This window comes from Manis javanica, chromosome 4, assembly GCF_040802235.1.
Source record: "Manis javanica isolate MJ-LG chromosome 4, MJ_LKY, whole genome shotgun sequence".
Lineage (NCBI taxonomy): Eukaryota > Metazoa > Chordata > Mammalia > Pholidota > Manidae > Manis > Manis javanica.
Genome location: NC_133159.1, coordinates 149186297 through 149206525, shown reverse-complemented (window position 1 = coordinate 149206525; position 20229 = coordinate 149186297). Strand labels below are relative to the sequence as shown.

General features: G+C 40.3%; 1 protein-coding gene across 5 annotated transcripts in view; it reads left to right on the top strand.

Annotated features, from left to right (window-relative positions):
- LOC140849095 (DNA repair protein RAD51 homolog 3-like) overlaps window positions 1–20229 on the top strand; it is a 45241-nt gene that overhangs the window by 13730 nt on the left and 11282 nt on the right. For 4 of the 5 annotated variants that reach the window (XM_073235342.1, XM_073235344.1, XM_073235346.1 and 1 more), the window contains exon 5: window positions 10496–10627. The exons of the other annotated variant lie outside the window; for it this stretch is intronic. In XM_073235342.1, coding sequence (XP_073091443.1) covers window positions 10496–10627 — 132 coding nt within the window. The remainder of the gene's footprint in view (window positions 1–10495; window positions 10628–20229) is intronic. 5 annotated transcript variants of the gene reach the window in all.

Below are 20229 nucleotides of genomic sequence, written 5' to 3'. Positions count from 1 at the left end.
ATGCCTGTCTTAGGTCGTCTGGAGTCTGCGGCATTCTTACCCGTCCTCAGGCAACAGACAGCTTAGGTCTGCGCCCTGTCTTAGGTTGATATGCGCAGCTCCCGATCTTACCCGTCCTTGACTACTGATCCAGCATATTAAGCCATACTCTAGGGGAGATGCCTTCCTCTAGCGCTGCCATGGCCGGCAACAGGACCTTCCGTTCTCCCCGTTGCTGTTTTTGTATCAGACTTTCCTCCCAAGCAGGAGGAGGCCCACAATTAGCAATATTCCTATGACACCTACACCTGACCAGGCTTTGGTGGCGTTTAACACAGCTTCAGCTATTTGAGCTACGGAGAGCATCTCTACCTTCTTGGAGCTAACATTCAAAATTTCTAACCGTAGCTGAGTGGTGAGCTCGTCAAGCTTGCCTAACTTTCTGGACAAGTTGGCAGCTTTAGAATAATTATGAAAAGGAATACCAGTAATACACCCCCGTATAAGAATGGACGCAGCCCACAGACAAAACCTCCCCCAAGAGGTCCAATTGTTCTTGAAGAAGGTTCATGCATTGGTTGACCAAGGCCATCCCATTCTTAAAATGGCCGTTGATGACGTTCTGCGTTGTCATTGCCGAGGCAGTGGCCTGGAACAGACCATTCAACGTCTCTGCCGTAGGAATGGTGATAGCGTGGCGGTGGCTGCAGCTGCAGCTCAGCTCCGCCGTCGCCTGCTGTAGGATCCACGGCAGGAGCAGAAGCAGTGCGATCATCTTGTACCTCCGCTCCGGGGTTTTCCACTCTGCATATCAGACGTTCAGGCACCCAAACGGGGTTCTGCTGGTCCTGTGGAAAAACACAAACCGAGCCTCGGGTCCAGATTATCACTGGGTCCGGGCCTTTCCATGTTCCTTCCAACACATCCTTCCACAAAACTTTAGGCATGTGTTTTGGATTGGATTGTTGGCCGTGCCGCTCTGCTGCACTGCGGCCATTTTTGTCCAGTGTTAAAAAGTTTAAAATGAATAATATGATGTTTAATTTGTCTCTGGGGGATCTAAAGTCTTCTCCTATTCCCCCTTTTTGTTTATATAAGGCATTCTTGAGGGTGAGGTGGGTGTGTTCCACCATACCCTGACCCTGAGGGTTGTCTCTAGCTCCCTGCTGCTCTCATGACACAAAAGGATGTCATCCATATAATGATAGATGCCTTAGGCAGGGCCATGGGCAGTGGCAAACCCAGTTGTATTGAGCCCATAAGCACCATCTGCTTATTTACAGCCCTAAGGTCATGTAAAAGCCTCCACTTCAGACAAAGGAATGGGCTTTTCTCGACCCGACAAGTTCTTCCCAAGTCCACCTGTCCCGGGGTAGCCCTGTCTTTTCAGCAAATGACCCATTTGTTTGCAGTAGAAACAGGCTCCAGGAGGGGTTGACCTGCCACAAGCATCTCTCAATCCCCGAGTTATGGCTGCGGCCATAACCTGTCCTTGCACCACGCTGTCATTAATGTCCCTACAAACCTTAATATAAGTACTCAGATCTTTGTTCTTCCAGGGTCTTATGGCCTCCCTACACCATTTGTTGGCCTGTTCATAGGCCAGCTGCTTCACAAGGGGCATAGCAGTATCAACATCACCAAATATGCGACCGGCTGTTTGCATCAGTCTGGCTAGAAAGTCTGCATATGGCTCATTAGATCCTTGTAACACCTTTGACAGCTGACCCTGTAGGTCACCTGTGCCTTGCAGCGTCTTCCAGGCCCTCACTGCTGCTGCGGCTATTTGCATATATACTGCTGGGGGGAATGCTACCTGATTCTTTTGACCCAAATATGGACCCATGCCCATCAACATGTCTATGTTCCATTGATGATTACCTGCTGCGGCATTACGCCGAGCCGTGTCCTGTGAAAATTCTTGCCAGGCTGTCTTAAATGTCAGGTACTGACCTCCACAGAGGGCTGCTCTTGCTACATTGGCCCAATCATCCGGCGTCAGATTAAGAGAAGCTACTGACTCCACTAAAGAAACAGTGAAAGCTGCCTGGGGGCCATACGTTGTGGATGCTTCGTTCAGACTTTTAATGACCTTGAAATCTAGGGCTTGATGATACCTCTGTTGTGTATTAGGGTCTTCAAATACAGGGAAAGCGGCACTTCCTTGTTCTCTCAGCCACTCCCTCCACCCCCATCTTTCTAGTCCGGAGGAAGAAGCGGGGGCTGACGGCACCATTTTCAAGGACGGTTTCAGGGTTGTTGAGAGGGGAGTGTCCTCCGACTCCTCTTCCTCTTTCTGTTGCCTTAGCGGCGTTAGGGAGGGATAACTGCGGGGGATAGGGCGTTCCTTCCTCCGGGCAATTCTAAGTCTCCTTATATGCTTTTCTAATTCCTCCCCCGATAGCTCCCCTTCCTCATCTGTAGATCCTCCTCACTCGGACCCCCTCTCTGAGGTCCTAGCGGAGGATCTTTCCTCCCGGACATCTTCCAGGACTTCCTCCCCCTCTCCATTAGCCCCTAGGAGTGCCCGGAGTGGTTCTTCCACCTGCATAACCCATAGTGCGGAGGAAAGGAGGTTGACTCTATTCTAAGTTGAGGCTACGTGCGCCCGCGCTCGTACCCCTGAATTGAGTCTCCTTACAGCCTGAGAGACCTCGCTAACTGGTTTTCGTCGCTTCCCGCGAACTTTAGTCTACGTCGCTTTACCTGCAAACTTTCCACAGCGCTCTTATTCTTTCGTGAGGAAACGCAGAAACATATACAGACTAAGACAAGGAACACAAAGGCTAAACACACACACCACAATTGCTTGCATTTGCACGACCTGATGTTGCTTTCACTTTGTCCCTGACCATACTCACCACTCTCCAAAATGTCAGTCACTCATGTAACTCTTCCAAAGGGTGTCCACTCGGATCGCCGCAGGGTGAGAAGTTCCACTCCGTCCTCGGATGCCAGGTTTTCGTCCTGGGTTTCGGCACCAGCTATCGCGTCCCGCCATCTAGGGCGACGGCAGGAGAACGATCACCGAAGGCCTGGTTCGTGAGGAATCTTTATTATGGGCGTCCGAGCATCCGTCTAGCGAAAGGCAAAAGCAAAAACAACAACAACCACTTCCTCCAGGGCAGCAGCTTATATAGCATATCCGAACCAATCAGCTGACTGATCACACACCAGGTTCAGTCTTATTTGAAGCAAGTGAAAAGCATGCTATGAGCACGAGCACGGAAATGGGGACAAGGCAATCATGGAGACTTCCTTATGCGCTGAGCTGTAGGGCCAGGAAGGGTGGTGTCTAGGAAGCAGGCGCCATCTTTAGGGCGTTGTCCAGCTAGAGTGGGGCTCAGCCTCGGCTGTAGGCCGGGCCCCCACAAGTAACAAGAGATAAAGATGGACATTACATAATGATAAGGGGGTCAGTCCAAAAAGAGGATATAACCATTATAAATATATATGCAACCAACACAGGTGAACCAGCATATGTGAAACAAAGTATACTAACAGAATTAAAGGAGGAAATAGAATGCAATGCACTCATTTTAGGAGACTTCAACACACCACTCACTCTAAAGGACAGATCCACCAGACAGGAAATAAGTAAGGACACGGAGCCACTGAACAACACACTAGAACAGATGTACCTAATAGACATATATAGAACTCTGCATCCAAAAGCAACAGGATACACATTCTTCTCAAGTGCACATGGAACATTCTCCAGAATAGACCACATACTGGGCCACAAAAAGAGCCTCAGTAAATTAAAAAAGATTGAAATTCTACCAACCAACTTTTCAGACCCCAGAGGTATAAAACTAGAAATAAATTGTACAAAGAAAGCAAAAAGACTCACAAACACATGGAGGCTTAACAACATGCTCCTAAATAATCAGTGGATCAATGACGAAATTAAAATAGAGATCAAGCAATATATGGAAACAAATAACACCACACAGCCCAACCTTCTGTGGGAAACAGCGAAAGCAGTCTTAAGAGGAAAGTATATAGCAATCCAGGCATATTTAAAGAAGGAAGAACAATCCCAAATGTATAGTCTAACATCACAATTATGTGAATTGGAAAAAGAAGAACATATGAGGTCTAAAGTCAGCAGAAGGAGGGACATAATAAAGATCAGAGAAGAAATAAATAATATTGAGAAGAATAAAACAATAAAAAAAAAAATCAATGAAACCAAGAGCTGGTTCTTTGAGAAAATAAACAAAATAGATAAGCCTCTAGCCAGACTGATTAAGAGAAAAAGAGAATGAACACACATCAACAGAATCAGAATCGAGAAAGGAAAAATCATGACGGACCCCACAGAAATACAAAGAATTATTGGAGAATACTATGAAAACCTATATGCAAACAAGCTGGAAAACCTAGAAGAAATGGACAACTTCCTAGAAAAATACAACCTTCCAAAACTGACCAAGGAAGAAACAGAAAATCTAAGCAGACCCATTACCAGCAACAAAATTGAAGCGGTTATCAAAAAACTACCCAAGACCAAAACCCCCGGGGCCAGATGGATTTACCTCGGAATTTTATCAGACATATACAGAAGACATAGTACCCATTCTCCTTAAAGTTTTCCAAAAAATAGAAGAGGAGAGAATACATCCAAACTCATTCTGTGAAGCCAACATCACCCTAATACCAAAACCAGGCAAAGACCCCACCAAAAAAAATTTCAGACCAGTATCCCTCATGAATGTAGATGCAAAAATACTCAACAAAATATTAGCAAACTGAATTCAAAAATACATCAAAAGGATCATACACCATGACCAAGTGGGATTCATCCCTGGGATGCAAGGATGGTACAACATTTGAAAATCCATCAACATCATCCACCACATGAATAAAAGATAGGACAAAAACCACATGATCATCTACATTGATGCTGGAAAAAGCATTCAACAAAATTCAACATCCATTCATGATAAAAACTCTCAACAAAATGGTTATAGAGGGCAAGTACCTCAACATAATAAAGGCCATTATGATAAACCCACAGCCAACATCATACTGAATAGTGAGATGCTGAAAGTTTTTCCTCAGATCGGGAACAAGATAGGGATGCCCACTCTCCCCACTGTTATTTAACCTAGTACTGGAGGTCCTAGCCATGGCAATTAGACAAAACAAAGAAATACAAGGAATCCAGATAGGTAAAGAAGAAGGTAAAGTGTCACTATTTGCAGATGACATGCTATTGTACATAAAAAACCCTAAACATTCCACTCCAACACTACTAGAACTGATATCTGAATTCAGCAAAGTTGCACGATACAAAATTAACACACAGAAATCTGTGGCTTTCCTATACACTAACAATGAACTAATAGAAAGAGAAATCAGGAAAACAATTCCATTCACAATAGCATCAAAAAGAGTAAAATACCCAGGAATAAACCTAACCAAGGAAGTGAAAGAGCTATACCCTGAAAACTATAAGACACTCTTAAAAGAAATTAAAGAGGACACTAACAAATGGAAACTCATCCCATGCTCCTGGCTAGGAAGAATTAATATTGTCAAAATGGCCATCCTGCTCAAAGCAATATACAGATTCGATGCAATCCCTATCAAATTACCAACAGCATTCTTCAACGAACTGGAACAAATAGTTCTAAAATTCATATGGAACCAGAAAAGACCCTGAATGGCCAAAGCAATCCAGAGAAGGAAGAATAAAGTGGGCGGATCTCGCTCCCCAACTTTGAGCTCTACTATAAAGCCACAGTAATCAAGACAATTTGGTACTGGCACAAGAACAGAGCCACAGACCAGTGAAACAGAGTAGAGACTCCCAACATGAACCCAAACATATATGGTCAATTAATATTCGATAAAAGGAGCCATGGACATACAATGGGGAAATGACATTCTCTTCAGCAGATGGTGCTGGCAAAACTGGAAAGATACATGTAAGAGAATGAAACTGGATCACTGTCTAACCCCATACACAAAAGTAAATTCAAAATGGATCAAAGACTTGAACATAAGTCATGAAACCATAAAACTCCTAGAAAAAAATATAGGCAAAAGTCTCTTAGACATAACCATGAGTGACTTCTTCATGAACATATCTCCCTGGGCAAGGGAAACAAAAGCAAAAATGAACAAGTGGGAATATATCAAGCTGAAAAGCTTCTGTACAGCAAGGGACACCATCAATAGAACAAAAAGGTATCCTACAGTATGTATATTCATAAATGACAGATCCGATAAAGGGCTGACATCCAAAATATATAAAGAGCTCACGCACTTCAACAAACAAAAACCAAATGATTCAATTAAAAAATGGGCAGAGGAGCTGAATAGACAGTTCTCTAAAGAAGAAATTCAGATGGCCAACAGACACATGAATAGATGCTCCACATCGCTAATCATCAGAGAAAAGCAAATTAAAACGGCAATGGGATATCACCTCACACCGGTGAGGATTGCTACCATCCAAAAGACAAACAACAACAAATGTTGGCAAGGTTCTGGAGAAATGGGAACCCTCCTACACTGCTGGTGGGAATGTTAATTAGTTTAACCATTGTGGAAAGCAGTGTGGAGATTCCTCAAAATGCTCAAAATAGAAATACCATTTGACCCAGGAATTCCACTTCTAGGAATTTACCCTGAGAATGCAGCAGCCCAGTTTGAGAAAGACAGATGCACCCCTATGTTTATCGCAGCACTATTTACAATAGCCAAGAAATGGAAACAACCTAAGTGTCCATCAATAGATGAATGGATAAAGAAGAGGTGGTACATATACACAATGGAATATTATTTAGCTATAAGAAGAAAACAAATCCTACCATTTGCAACAACATCGATGGAGCTAGAGGATATTATGCTCACTGAAATAAGCCAGGCAGAGAGAGACAAGTACCAAATGATTTCACTCATATGTGGAGTATAAGAACAAAGAAAAACTGAAGGAACAAAACAGCAGCACAATCACAGAACCCAAAAATGGACAAACAGTTACCAAAGGGACAGGGACTGAGGAGGATGGGTGGGAAGGGAGGTATAAGGACGGGGGCATTACGATTAGCATGTGTAATGTGTGTGTGGAGGCATGGGGAGGGCTGTAAAACAGAGAAGATGAGTAGCGATTCTGTAGCATCTTACTATGCTGATGGACAGTGACTGTAATGGGGTTTGTGGGGTGGACTTGGTGAAAGGGGGAGCCTAGTAAACATAATGTTCTTCATGTAATTGTACATTAATGATACCAAAATTAAATATATATATATATATATATATCATAAACTGTCTGGTTTTAACAACAATAGTTTATTTTTCACAGTCCAGAGGATAGAAGTCCAAGATTAAGATTCTAACTGATTCCATTTCTGGAAAGGGCTGTATTACTGGTTTATAGAAAGTCACCTTCTTTGCAGTGTCCTCACATGGCAGAGCAAGAGGGAGCAAACTCTCTGTAGAGCCTCTTCTTTTAAGAACACTTATGTCAGGTCAGGTCCTCTTTTGACCCTCATTGCTTACTTCGAGGTCCTATTTCCAAATACAGTTGCATTGGGGGTTAGAACTTCAACATACAAATTTTGTGGGGACACAGTTTATTGCACAGTAGTGGGCAGGTGTAGAGTGAGAAGTTTGTCTCCCAACACACATGTTCCCAGTTGAGGTTGAACATGAGGATTCTCTACCTTCTTGTTTCAGCTGGGGCTTTTTGGTGGTGATTTCTGAAGTACTGTATGTTGTTCCTAAGCACAAGGCAGCTATGATGTTCTTTGTGGAGAAAATACATGTGTTAGATAAGCATTGTTCATGCATGAGTTCTGGTGCTTTTTCACCTAGCATTTGTGTTCAGAGTTCAGCTGCTTTGTAGCACGTGTTGGTATGTCATTCCTTTTAATGGCTGAGTGATACTGCACTGTATGCATATACCACAGTTTGTTTATCCTTTCATCATTGTTGGATACTTGGACTGTACATGATTGGCTTTCCATTATTCAGTAGGCCCTCCCTTTTGAGAGACCAAAGAATCTCACCAGAGTATATCCAGGAACTTCCTCCCTAAGCTTGGGGGAAAAGGTGTCAGTGTGAATAGTTACTACTTAGCAGAAAGATCCAGATCTATGTAGTTAAACCGCTTCCAGTAAAATCTGGACTGTGTAGAGGAAAAATAGGCTATTTCCATTCTTCTTGTCCACTGCACGTTAAGCTATGTAGTTTCTCCAACATGAACAGAGCTTTTGGATTCCCTCGGTGTTTGGGGCTCCTTGCAAATACCCAGAGACCAAAACTTGCAATTATATGGTGTTTTCCTTGGAGCAATTTTCTGTTGGTTTGAGTTAATGATCATCCCTGGTTTATTAGTTTTCTAATAGAAGAATATATCCTCAATTTTTTGTGTGCTTCACAATGTAATGTGTACAGATCCAACACATTTTTAAGGTCAATCTGATTATGACTTTTTTTTCCACCACTTTATTAAAAGTCTAGGCAATCAACAAAACAAATCAAGTCCTGATCTGTAGATGGGTTTTTTTGTTGATTTCCATGTAGAACATACTCCCATCATGGCTGATTTCAATCTACCGATGCGATGTCCTTGAACATAGAGTAGAGAAGAAATAATATACAGTAGCAAATCGTTATGCAATATTTCTACTGCAAACATAAAATGCATGTGAAAAACATTAACAGTGTAGATAATAGTAAAATGTACAATAATTTGGAGGGATTGGGTTTTCACTTTATGATCTATTTTGCTTATTGTCTGTATTTTAATATAATTTTCATGAATTCATTTAGTTCAGTTTTTACTAATGTCCATATTTAATGATTGATTCATGAAATTTCAAAAAAATTAGCACTTGGCTCAAGAGCACGTAGGATTTGGCTTCAGCACAGCACTGTACCTTTCTTGTATAATTCCCTACCACTCCCCTCACTATTTTTTTCTTTTTTTACCCTTAATCATGCCAAACTTGTGTTCTAGCATCTTTGCCCTTCCTGTTCCTTATACATAGGTGTCTTTCTGTCCTAGAGGTACTTATCCAGGACTCAGTTCTGTTGCCTGCCTCCTCATTGATGCCTTCCCTCACGTTTAGTCTGTTAGCCTCTCCCTCTCCATTACCTACTTATCACTTCACCCAGTTTTAGTTTCTTTGTGGCTCTTATAATTACCAGAAATTATCTTATTCATATATTTGCTTAAACGTTAATTGTCCCTCACTCCATTAGTATGTGAACTTCAAGAGAGTATTTTGGACCCTGTCTCTGGTTCCCCAATGCCTGGAGCAGTGACTAGCATATAGTAGATGTCAATAAATATTTACTGAATGGAGGAATGAATACTCTGAATAAAAGGTATGAAATTGCTTATTTAGACATTGCTTCAAAAATCCTCTGTAGTCTGATCCTTTATTAGATAGAAAAATACATGATTTTATAGTTTTTTGTTTGTTAATATTTGGATTAGTTTCCAGATTCTGTTCTTGGATCTTAGGTTTATATACAATTGTGGATTTTTTTCAATAAATACTATATGGTACTGAAAATGTATTTTCTCTTCCTTATGATTTTCTTAATATTTCTTTTCTCTGTCTTACTCTATTGTAAGAATACAGTTTGTAATACATAACATATACAAATGTGTTAACTGACTTTATGTTACAGGTAAGACTTTGGTCGACAGTAGGCTATTGGTAGTGAAGTATTTGGGGAATCAAAAGTTATATGTAGTTTTTCTGCTGCAGAGGTCAGGCGGGGGCCACTGCCCCTAATCCCCACATTGTCAAGGGTTAACTGATACTACTATAACTTCACTGTAGGGGCAATTACTTTGATTATGTTTGAAACGAAACTGTCATGGAAATGTTTGTAAGTAAGCCTCTTAATTGGAATTCAAGAGAAACCTGCCTCATGCTGAATTCTGTAATGCTTGGTTATCCTATAGTATATCTAAAATTCAGGAGAAAAACTAAAACCAATATAATATTGTATATCAAATATTGATATCTATTATGTATCAATTTTTCAGTTATAAAAATATAAAAAGAAAAAAACCCACAAAATTTACAGGAGAAAAAATATATGAATATTAAGTTCTGGAAGAAGCTTTTTGCTATTTGAAGAGTTTTCTTTTTTAACATAAAAAGAACACTAAAAATAAAATTGACATATTTGAGAAACTTGTTTTACTAAGACTTCCAAAGTATTTTTTATCAGTGTTAATATATCTCTGTAAAGACTTTGTGACAGATTATAAGAAAATTATAATTGCTCCTTTTTCTTTACATTGAATTACTTTTTTAAGTTGATAAATTATCAAACCAGAGTACATTTTAATTTTTGGTGAGAAGTGCAGAAAGCATTAGTTGAACAGATTTACAGTCTCCAAAATAAAGCCTTTGCACAGTCTAGAACCCCCTGGTTTTTAATTTTGTTTTGTTCGCAATGGACCATGCTTTTGGAATGCCATTTTAAAAACGTAATTTTAATTTCAAACCCAGTATCATTTTCTCTTCTTATTTAGGTTCGATTAGTGGTAGTGGACAGTATTGCTTTTCCTTTTCGTCATGACCTAGATGACCTGTCCCTTCGAACTCGATTACTAAATGGCTTTGCCCAGCAAATGATCAGCCTTGCAAATAATCACAGATTAGCTGTAAGTATTACTAGTCAAGAGAATTTCATACTCAAGTCAAGCTTGTATAGAAATAACAAAATAGAACTTGCCTAAGTGATACTAACATATGGTTTTGAATATAGTTTTGTTTTGTTTTGGTTTTTATAAAAAATTCCAGTCATAAGCATTCTGTTTCAGTGTCCTGGAAAATAACAAGCATAACCAAGATGCCATCTTGTTAAAAGGGACTTTTTTTGGTAAAGAAACCCACCTTTGGTAATTGCAGTGTTTTATTTGTCTAAGTACACTTGATGTTTTTCCAGGTAAGCCCTTCCAACACCGCTGGTTTTTCTCACTCTGAGTCTTTGCTTCTTACATAGTGTATAATCACAGGTTCAGAAGGATAGAAAAATTACATGGTGTAGGCAATTAGATGTTTGGGGTTGACCCAACTCTTCTTGATTTGAAATGTCAAGAGAGGTAAAGATAAGTTGAGAAGTGAACAGATAAAAAGGAGTGAGGTAAAAACTTTACTTTCTGTTTGCAGTCACTTCCCACTCTGCAACCCGATCCTACCACTCATACAAATATACACTCTTGTCTGGGAGGAAATGGGAAACGGTCAAACTACTTAACTTGGTTTTCTAGGCTTTACCTTAGTTACAGGGTCCTTGTCACGTGGCTGTAACACATCATAAGTAAATAAAGAACTCCTTGATAAAATTATTTCAAAACATACATCTTTTGGGTTTTTAGAGTTTCTTTGCCACTTGCTGAAAATTGTAGTGTCCTGTCTTTGAATATCTTTCATGAATTTGTAATTTGTCATTCTGTTATTATCAGTGCAGAATCCCCAATAGGGGGCACTGAAGACTAATGGGTTGTGTAGTTCCTTAGGGTTTTGCTTATTCTTAGTAGAAACAGCTTCACCTTTTCTGATTAAGAAAGTAATCAAAGTAATCTAAACGATAATGTGGAATACTATGTAATATTTACAAAGAGCAGTATAAATATAACATACTAATGTGAAAAAAGATATATCCAAATATATGATTAAGTGAAAAAATTCAAGTTACATGACAGTATATTTAGTGTGATCCCACTTTTGGAAAAAATAAAAATGATGTATGTCCATTTATATTTATATATATGGAGAAAAAGATCTGGAAGGACCAAAATGTTCACAGTGGTTACTTCCAGGGATAGGATTTTGTGGGGTTGAAGGCATACTTTCCCCTCTTACTTATAAATTCTTCTTTGTTTGATTTTTAATTTCCCAGTTAGCATGTATAGGAGCATATATGACTTTTGATAGAAGATACAGTTTATAATTTTAAGATATAGAGCTTGCTGTAAGGAAACTTCTAAGTAATAATATAGAAAGTAAGCAATTATCTATAACCCAGTGGTGATTATTCATGTTGTACATATTTTTGCAGACTAATGCTATGCATACATACACATTTTTTTTTTTTTTTTTTTTTAATTTTTTTTTATTTTTTTATTTTTTTTTTATTTATTTATTTATTTTTTTTTAATTTTTTTTTTTGAGAGGGCATCTCTCATATTTATTGATCAAATGGTTGTTAACAACAATAAAATTCAGTATAGGGGGGTCAATGCTCAATGTACAATCATTAATCCATCTCAAGCCTAATTCTCGTCAGTCTCCAATCTTCTGAAGCATAACGAACAAGTTCTTACATGGTGAACGAATTCTTACAGAGTGAATAAATTCTTACATGGTGAACAGTACAAGGGCAGTCATCACAGAAACTTTCGGTTTTGATCATGCAATATGACCTATAAACCATCAGGTCAAATATGAATATTCATTTGATTTTTGTACTTGATTTATAAGTTGATCCCACATTTCTCCTATTATTATTATTATTTTTATTTTTAATAAAATGCTGAAGTGGTAGGTAGATGCAAGATAAAGGTAGAAAACATAGTTGAGTGCTGTAAGAAGGCAAATGTAGATGATCAGATGATCAGGTGTGTGCCTATGGACTAAGTATTAATCCAGGCTAGACAAGGGCAGCAAGACATCCACGGATGCAGAAGATTTCTCTCAAAGCAGGGGGGGTGAGGTTCTGAGCCTCACCTCTGTTGATCCCCAAATTCTCACCTGATGGCCCCCCTGCGACTGTGCCTGTCTTAGGTTGTTCCTCCCTTGAGGAATCTTACCCGTCTCTGGCTAACCAGTCATCTTCCGGGGCCATACAGGGAAATGTAAAGTTGGTAAGTGAGAGAGAAGCCATATTGTTTGCAAAGGTTAGCTTTTTACTTCTTTGCAGATTTATGCCCTGTGGCTTCTATGCCCAGCACTTGTCTCGAGGTATCTTTACCACCTGGAGGAATTATGATACTCGGTAAATTCGATATGAGGCACGAATTCTATTTAAAGTTTGTAATTAGGAAGGAAGAAGAAAAGCTATAGATGTAGCATATGAAGGAAACTTGGGAGGATTGATTATTTCTTTGACATATCTTCTTGTATAGTACCTTAAGTATGTATAGGTTTTAAACTACTAACTAATTTGCACACACATATTGACATAATAGGAATACGGTGACATAAACAAAGCAAATCTATAATTACCAGCCATCTCCAGTGAAGCCAAGAAAACCATTTAGGCACCCTAGGCATTTGTGAAAATTTGTCTATGATATGATGGATATTTTCCAACTGTACTTGAACCATCAGACAAATTAAAGCAGCCCATTTCTGGGATCTGTTCACATCCCATATGTTCTTTTAACCATAGATAGTCTATAGTCATGAGATTTTGGGGTGCTACAACTTGCACCCCTCCCAACTCCTGGTTGAGTTCCAACAGTACAGATCCAGTCAAATTCGTTGTCTCACTGTATGCACATGCCAGCCTAGACATCTCCCTCCTCCTTCTTATGGCAAGTCCAGGAGATGGTGGGCTGGATGCAGCCACAACCGCAGCATCGTCCGGATCCCTGTGGAGGCTTTTTGATGATCATCCCCCGGCACGAGTCCTCCAGAGAGTGCTGATGCCGGAAGCTCCTCCTCATATCGTATCTTAGTTCATTTTCTGGGTATCCAAGCTAGGCCTTGATCTTCTGCGTAGAAACAAACAGACCCTTTGCCCACACTTTGACATGCCCTCTATACCACTGTGCAGAACTCATTGGAGGTCAGCACACAGTAACTGCTTTTTTTTTTTTTTTTTTTTTTAATTAAGAGAAAGGAATATTATCAGAAAAGAGTACCTCCATAGCTGATCTTCTGACACCCTTTAAGTGATCAACATTAAGGATATTTAAAGCATGCGTTGATCTTTGATTTACCAATAGTTTTATCCTGTTAAGGAGTAATCCCCCTTTTCTTTCTTTCTTTCTTTTTTTTTTTTTTTTAAATTTTTAATCTACACTTACCTGAAGAATACTATGTTTACTATGCTCTCCCCTATATCAGGTCCCCCCTAACAACCACATTACGGTTACTGTCCATCAGCTTAGCAAAATGTTGTAGAGTCACTACTTGTCCTCTCTGTGTTGTGCAGCCCACCCTCCCCTTTCTCCCTCCCCCCCATGCATGCTAATCTTAATAGCCCCCTTCTTCTTCCCCCCCCTTATCCCTCCCTGCCCACCCATCCTCCCCAGTTCCTTTCCCTTTGGTACCTGTTAGTCCATTTTTGGGTTCTGTAATTCTGCTGCTGTTTTGTTCCTTCAGTTTTTCCTTTGTTCCTATACTCCTCAGATGAGTGAAATCATTTGGTATTTCTCTTTCTCCGCTTGGCTTATTTCACTGAGCATAATACTCTCCAGCTCCATCCATGTTGCTGCAAATGGTTGGATTTTTCCGCTTCTTATGGCTGAGTAGTATTCCATTGTGTATATGTACCACATCTTCTTTATCCATTCATCTACCGATGGACATTTAGGTTGCTTCCAATTCTTGGCTATTGTAAATAGTGCTGCGATAAACATAGGAGTGCATCTGTCTTTCTCAAACTTGATTGCTGCGTTCTTAGGGTAAATTCCTAGGAGTGGAATTCCTCGGTCAAATGGTAGGTCTGTTTTGAGCATTTTGATGCACCTCCATACTGCTTTCCACAATGGTTGAACTAATTTACATTCCCACCAGCAGTGTAGGAGGGTTCCCCTTTCTCCACAGCCTCGCCAACATTTGTTGTTGTTTGTCTTTTGGATGGCAGCTATCCTTACTGGTGTGAGGTGATACCTCATTGTAGTTTTAATTTGCATTTCTCTGATAATTAGCGATGTGGAGCATCTTTTCATGTGTCTCTTGGCCATCTGTATTTCTTTTTTGGAGAACTTTCTGTTCAGTTCCTCTGCCCATTTTTTAATTGGGTTATTTGTTTTTTGTTTGTTGAGGCGTGTGAGCTCTTTATATATTCTGGACGTCAAGCCTTTATCAGATCTGTCATTTTCAAATATATTCTCCCATACTGTAGGGTTCCTTTTTGTTCTATTGATGGTGTCTTTCGCTGTACAGAAGCTTTTCAGCTTAATGTAGTCCCACTTGCTCATTTTTGCTGTTGTTTTCCTTGCCCGGGGAGATATGTTCAAGAAGAGATCACTCATGTTTATGTCTAAGAGGTTTTTGCCTATGTTTTTTTCCAAGAGTTTAATGGTTTCGTGACTTACATTCAGGTCTTTGATCCATTTTGAGTTTACCTTTGTATATGGGGTTAGACAATGGTCCAGTTTCATTCTCCTACATGTAGCTGTCCAGTTTTGCCAGCACCATCTGTTGAAGAGACTGTCATTTTGCCATTGTATGTCCATGGCTCCTTTATCAAATATTAATTGACCATATGTGTTTGGGTTAATTTCTGGGGTCTCTAATCTGTTCCACTGGTCTGTGGCTCTGTTCTTGTGCCAGTACCAAATTGTCTTGATTACTATGGCTTTGTAGTAGAGCTTGAAGTTGGGGAGTGAGATCCCCCCTACTTTATTCTTCTTTTTCAGGATTGCTTTGGCTATTCGGGGTCTTTGGTGTTTCCATATGAATTTTTGAATTATTTGTTCCAATTCATTGAAGAATGTTGCTGGTAATTTGAGAGGGATTGCATCAAATTTGTATATTGCTTTCGGCAGGATGGCCATTTTGACGATATTAATTCTTCCTAGCCATGAGCATGGGATGAGTTTCCATTTATTAGTGTCCCCTTTAATTTCTCTTAAGAGTGACTTGTAGTTTTCAGAGTATAAGTCTTTCACTTCCTTGGTTAGGTTTATTCCTAGGTATTTTATTCTTTTTGATGCAATGGTGAATGGAATTGTTTTCCTGATTTCTCTTTCTATTGATTCGTTGTTAGTGTATAGGAAAGCTACAGATTTCTGTGTGTTGATTTTGTATCCTGCAACTTTGCTGTATTCCGATATCAGTTCTAGTAGTTTTGGAGTGGAGTCTTTAGGGTTTTTTATGTACAGTATCATATCATCTGCAAATAGTGACAGTTTAACTTCTTCTTTACCAATCTGGATTCCTTGTATTTCTTTGTTTTGTCTGATTGCCGTGGCTAGGACCTCCAGTACTATGTTAAATAACAGTGGGGAGAGTGGGCATCCCTGTCTGGTTCCCGATCTCAGTGGAAATGCTTTCAGCTTCTCGCTGTTCAGTATAATGCTGGCTGTGGGTTTATCATATATGGCCTTTATTATGTTGAGGTACTTGCCCTCTATTCCCATTTTGCTGAGAGTTTTTATCATGAATGGATGTTGAATTTTGTCAAATGCTTTTTCAGCATCTATGGAGATGATCATGTGGTTTTTGTCTTTCTTTTTGTTGATGTGGTGGATGATGTTGATGGATTTTCGAATGTTGTACCATCCTTGCATCCCTGGGATGAACCCCACTTGGTCATGGTGTATGATCCTTTTGATATACTGTTGAATTCTGTTTGCTAATATTTTATTGAGTATTTTTGCATCTACGTTCATCAGGGATATTGGTCTGTAATTTTCTTTTTTGGTGGGGTCTTTGCCTGGTTTTGGTATTAGGGTGATGTTGGCTTCATAGAATGAGTTTGGGAGTATTCCCCTTTCTTCTATTTTGTGGAACACTTTAAGGAGAATGGGTATTATGTCTTCTCTGTGTGTCTGATAAAATTCCGAGGTAAATCCGTCCGGCCCCGGGGTTTTGTTCTTGGGTAGTTTTTTGATTACTGTTTCAATTTCTTTGCTTGTAATTGGTTTGTTTAACTTTTGTGTTTCTTCCTTGGTCAGTCTTGGGAGGTTGTATTTTTCTAGGAAGTTGTCCATTTCTTCTAGGTTTTCCAGCTTGTTGGCATATAGGTTTTCATAGTAGTCTTTAATAATTCTTTGTATTTCTGTGGAGTCTGTCGTGATTTTTCCATTCTCATTTCTGATTATGTTGATTTGTGTTGACTCTCTTTTTCTCTTAATAAGTTGGGCTAGAGGCTTATCTATTTTGTTTATTTTCTCAAAGAACCAGCTCTTGGTTTCGTTGATTTTTGCTATTGTTTTATTCTTCTCAATTTTGTTTATTTCTTCTCTGATCTTTATTATGTCCCTCCTTCTGCTGACTTTAGGCCTCATTTGTTCTTCTTTTTCCAGTTTTAATAATTGTGATGTTAGACTATTCATTTGGGATTGTTCTTCCTTCTTCAAGTGTGCCTGGATTGCTATATACTTTCCTCTTAAGACTGCTTTCGCTGCATCCCACAGAAGTTGGGGCTTAGTGTTGTTGTTGTCATTTGTTTCTATATATTCCTTGATCTCTATTTTGATTTGTTCATTGATCCATTGATTATTTAGTAGCATGTTGTTAAGCCTCCATGTGTTTGTGAGCCTTTTTGTTTTCTTTGTAGAATTTATTTCTACTTTCATACCTTTGTGGTCTGAAAAATTGGTTGGTAGAATTTCAATATTGTGGAATTTACTGAGGCTCTTTTTGTGAGCTAGTATGTGGTCTATTCTGGAGAATGTTCCATGTGCACTTGAGAAGAATGTATATCCTGTTGCTTTTGGATGTAAAGTTCTATAGATGTCTATTAGGTCCATCTGTTCTAGTGTGTTGTTCAGTGCCTGTGTGTCTTTACTTATTTTCTGCCCGGTGGATCTATCCTTTGGGGTGAGTGGTGTGTTGAAGTCTCCTACAATGAATGCATTGCAGTCTATTTCCCTCTTTAGTTCTGTTAGTATTTGCTTCACATATGCTGGTGCTCCTGTATTGGGTGCATATATATTTAGAATGGTTATATCCTCTTGTTGGACTAAGCCCTTTATCATTATGTAGTGGCCTTCTTTATCTCTTGTTACTTTCTTTGTTTTGAAGTCTATTTTGTCTGATATTAGTACTGCAACCCCTGCTTTCTTCTCACTGTTGTTTGCCTGAAATATGTTTTTCCATCCCTTGACTTTTAGTCTACGCTTATCTTTGGGTTTAAGGTGAGTTTCTTGTAAGCAGCATATAGATGGGTCTTGCTTTTTTATCCATTCTATTACTCTATGTCTTTTGATTGGTGCATTAAGTCCATTTACATTTAGGGTGACTATTGAAAGATATGTACTTATTGCCATTGCAGGCTTTAGATTCGTGGTTACCAAAGGTTCAAGGTTAGCTTCTTTAGTATCTTACTGCCTAACTTAGCTCGCTTATTGAGCTGTTATATACACTGTCTGGAGAGTCTTTTCTTCTCTCCCTTCTTATTCCTCCTCCTCCCTTCTTCATATGTTGTGTGTTTTGTTCTGTGCTCTTTTTAGGGGTGCTCCCATCTAGAGCAGTCCCTGTAGGATGCCCTGTAGAGGTGGTTTGTGGGAAGCAAATTCCCTCAGCTTTTGCTTATCTGGGAATTGTTTGATCCCACCATCATATTTAAATGATAGTCGTGCTGGATACAGTATCCTTGGTTCAAGGCCCTTCTGTTTCATTGCATTAAGTATATCATGCCATTCTCTTCTGGCCTGTAGGGTTTCTGTTGAGAAGTCTGATGTTAGCCTGATTGGTTTTCCTTTATAGGTGACCTTTTTCTCTCTAGCTGCCTTTAAAACTCTTTCCTTGTCCTTGATCCTTGCCATTTTAATTATTATGTGTCTTGGTGTTGTCCTCCTTGGATCCTTTCTGTTGGGGGTTCTGTATAATTCCATGGTCTGTTCGATTATTTTCTCCCCCAGTTTGGGGAAGTTTTCAGCAATTATTTCTTCAAAGACACTTTCTATCCCTTTTCCTCTTTCTTCCTCTTCTGGTATCCCTATAATACGAATGTTTTTCCTTTTGTATTGGTCACATATTTCTCTTAGTGTTGTTTCATTCCTGGAGATCCTTTTATCTCTCTCTATGTCAGCTTCTATACGTTCCTGTTCTCTGGCTTCTATTCCTTCAATGGCCTCTTGCATCTTATCCATTCTGCTTATAAATCCTTCCAGGGATTGTTTCACTTCTGTGATCTCTTTCCTGACATCTGTGATCTCCTTCCGGACTTCATCCCACTGCTCTTGCATTTTTCTCTGCATCTCATCCCACTGCTCTTGCATTTTTCTCTGCATCTCATCCCATTGCTCTTGCATTTTTTTCTGCATCTCTGTCAGCATGTTCATGATTTTTATTTTGAATTCTTTTTCAGGAGGACTAGTTAGGTCTGTCTCCTTCTCAGGTGTTGTCTCTGTGATCTTTGTCTGCCTGTAGTTTTGCCTTTTCATGGTGATAGAAATAGTCTGCAGAGCTGGTACAAGTGACCGCTGGAAGAGCTTCCCTTCTTGTTGGTTTGTAGCCTTTTCCTGGGAGAATAGCGACCTCTAGTGGCTTGTGCTGGGCAGCTGTGCGCAGACAGGGCTTCTGCTTCCTGCCCAGTTGCTTTGGGGTTTATCTCCACTGTTGCTGTGGGCTTGGCCTGGCTGGGGCTGTTCCTCCAAAATGGTGGAGCCCCGTTAGAGGGGGAGCAGCCAGGAGACTATTTATCTCCGTAAGGGGCCTCTGTGCTCCCTGCTGCCCAGGGGGTTAGAGTGCCCAGAGATCCCCAGATTCCCTGCTTCTGGTCTAAGTGACCTGTCCTGCCCCTTTAAGATTTCCAAAAAGCACTCTCCAAACCAAAACAACAACAGCAACAATGAGAGAGGGAACAGAAAGGAAAAAAAAAAGAAAAAACACGCGATTTTTTTTTTTTTTTCCTCAGGTGCCGGTCCCAGGCACCCGCGCACTGGTCCTGCTGCCCTGTCTCCCTAGCACCAGGGTCCCTGTCCTTTCAAGGCTTCCAAAAAGCACCCACCCACCGGTCCCGCAGGGAAGGAACGCTCAATATTCTTGGTCCTCAGGCACTGGTCCCACGCACCCGCTCACCAGTCCCGCCCTGCCTCCCTAGCACCGGGGTCCCTGTCCCTTCAAGGCTTCCAAAAAGCACTTGGCAAAAAGAGAGAAAAAAAAAAGGGGAAAAACGCGCGATTTCTTCCGTCCTCAGGTGCTGGTCTCAGGCACCCACCCACCGGTCCCACAGGGAAAAATGCGGGATATTCTTTGTCCTCAGGTGCCGGTCCCAGGCACCCGCTCACCAGTCCCGCCGCCCTGCCTCCCTAGCACCGGGGTCCCTGTCCCTTTTAGGCTTCCAAAAAGCACTCGCAGAAAAGAGAGAAAAAAAAGGGGAAAAACGCGCGATTTCCTCTGTCCTCAAGTGCCGGTC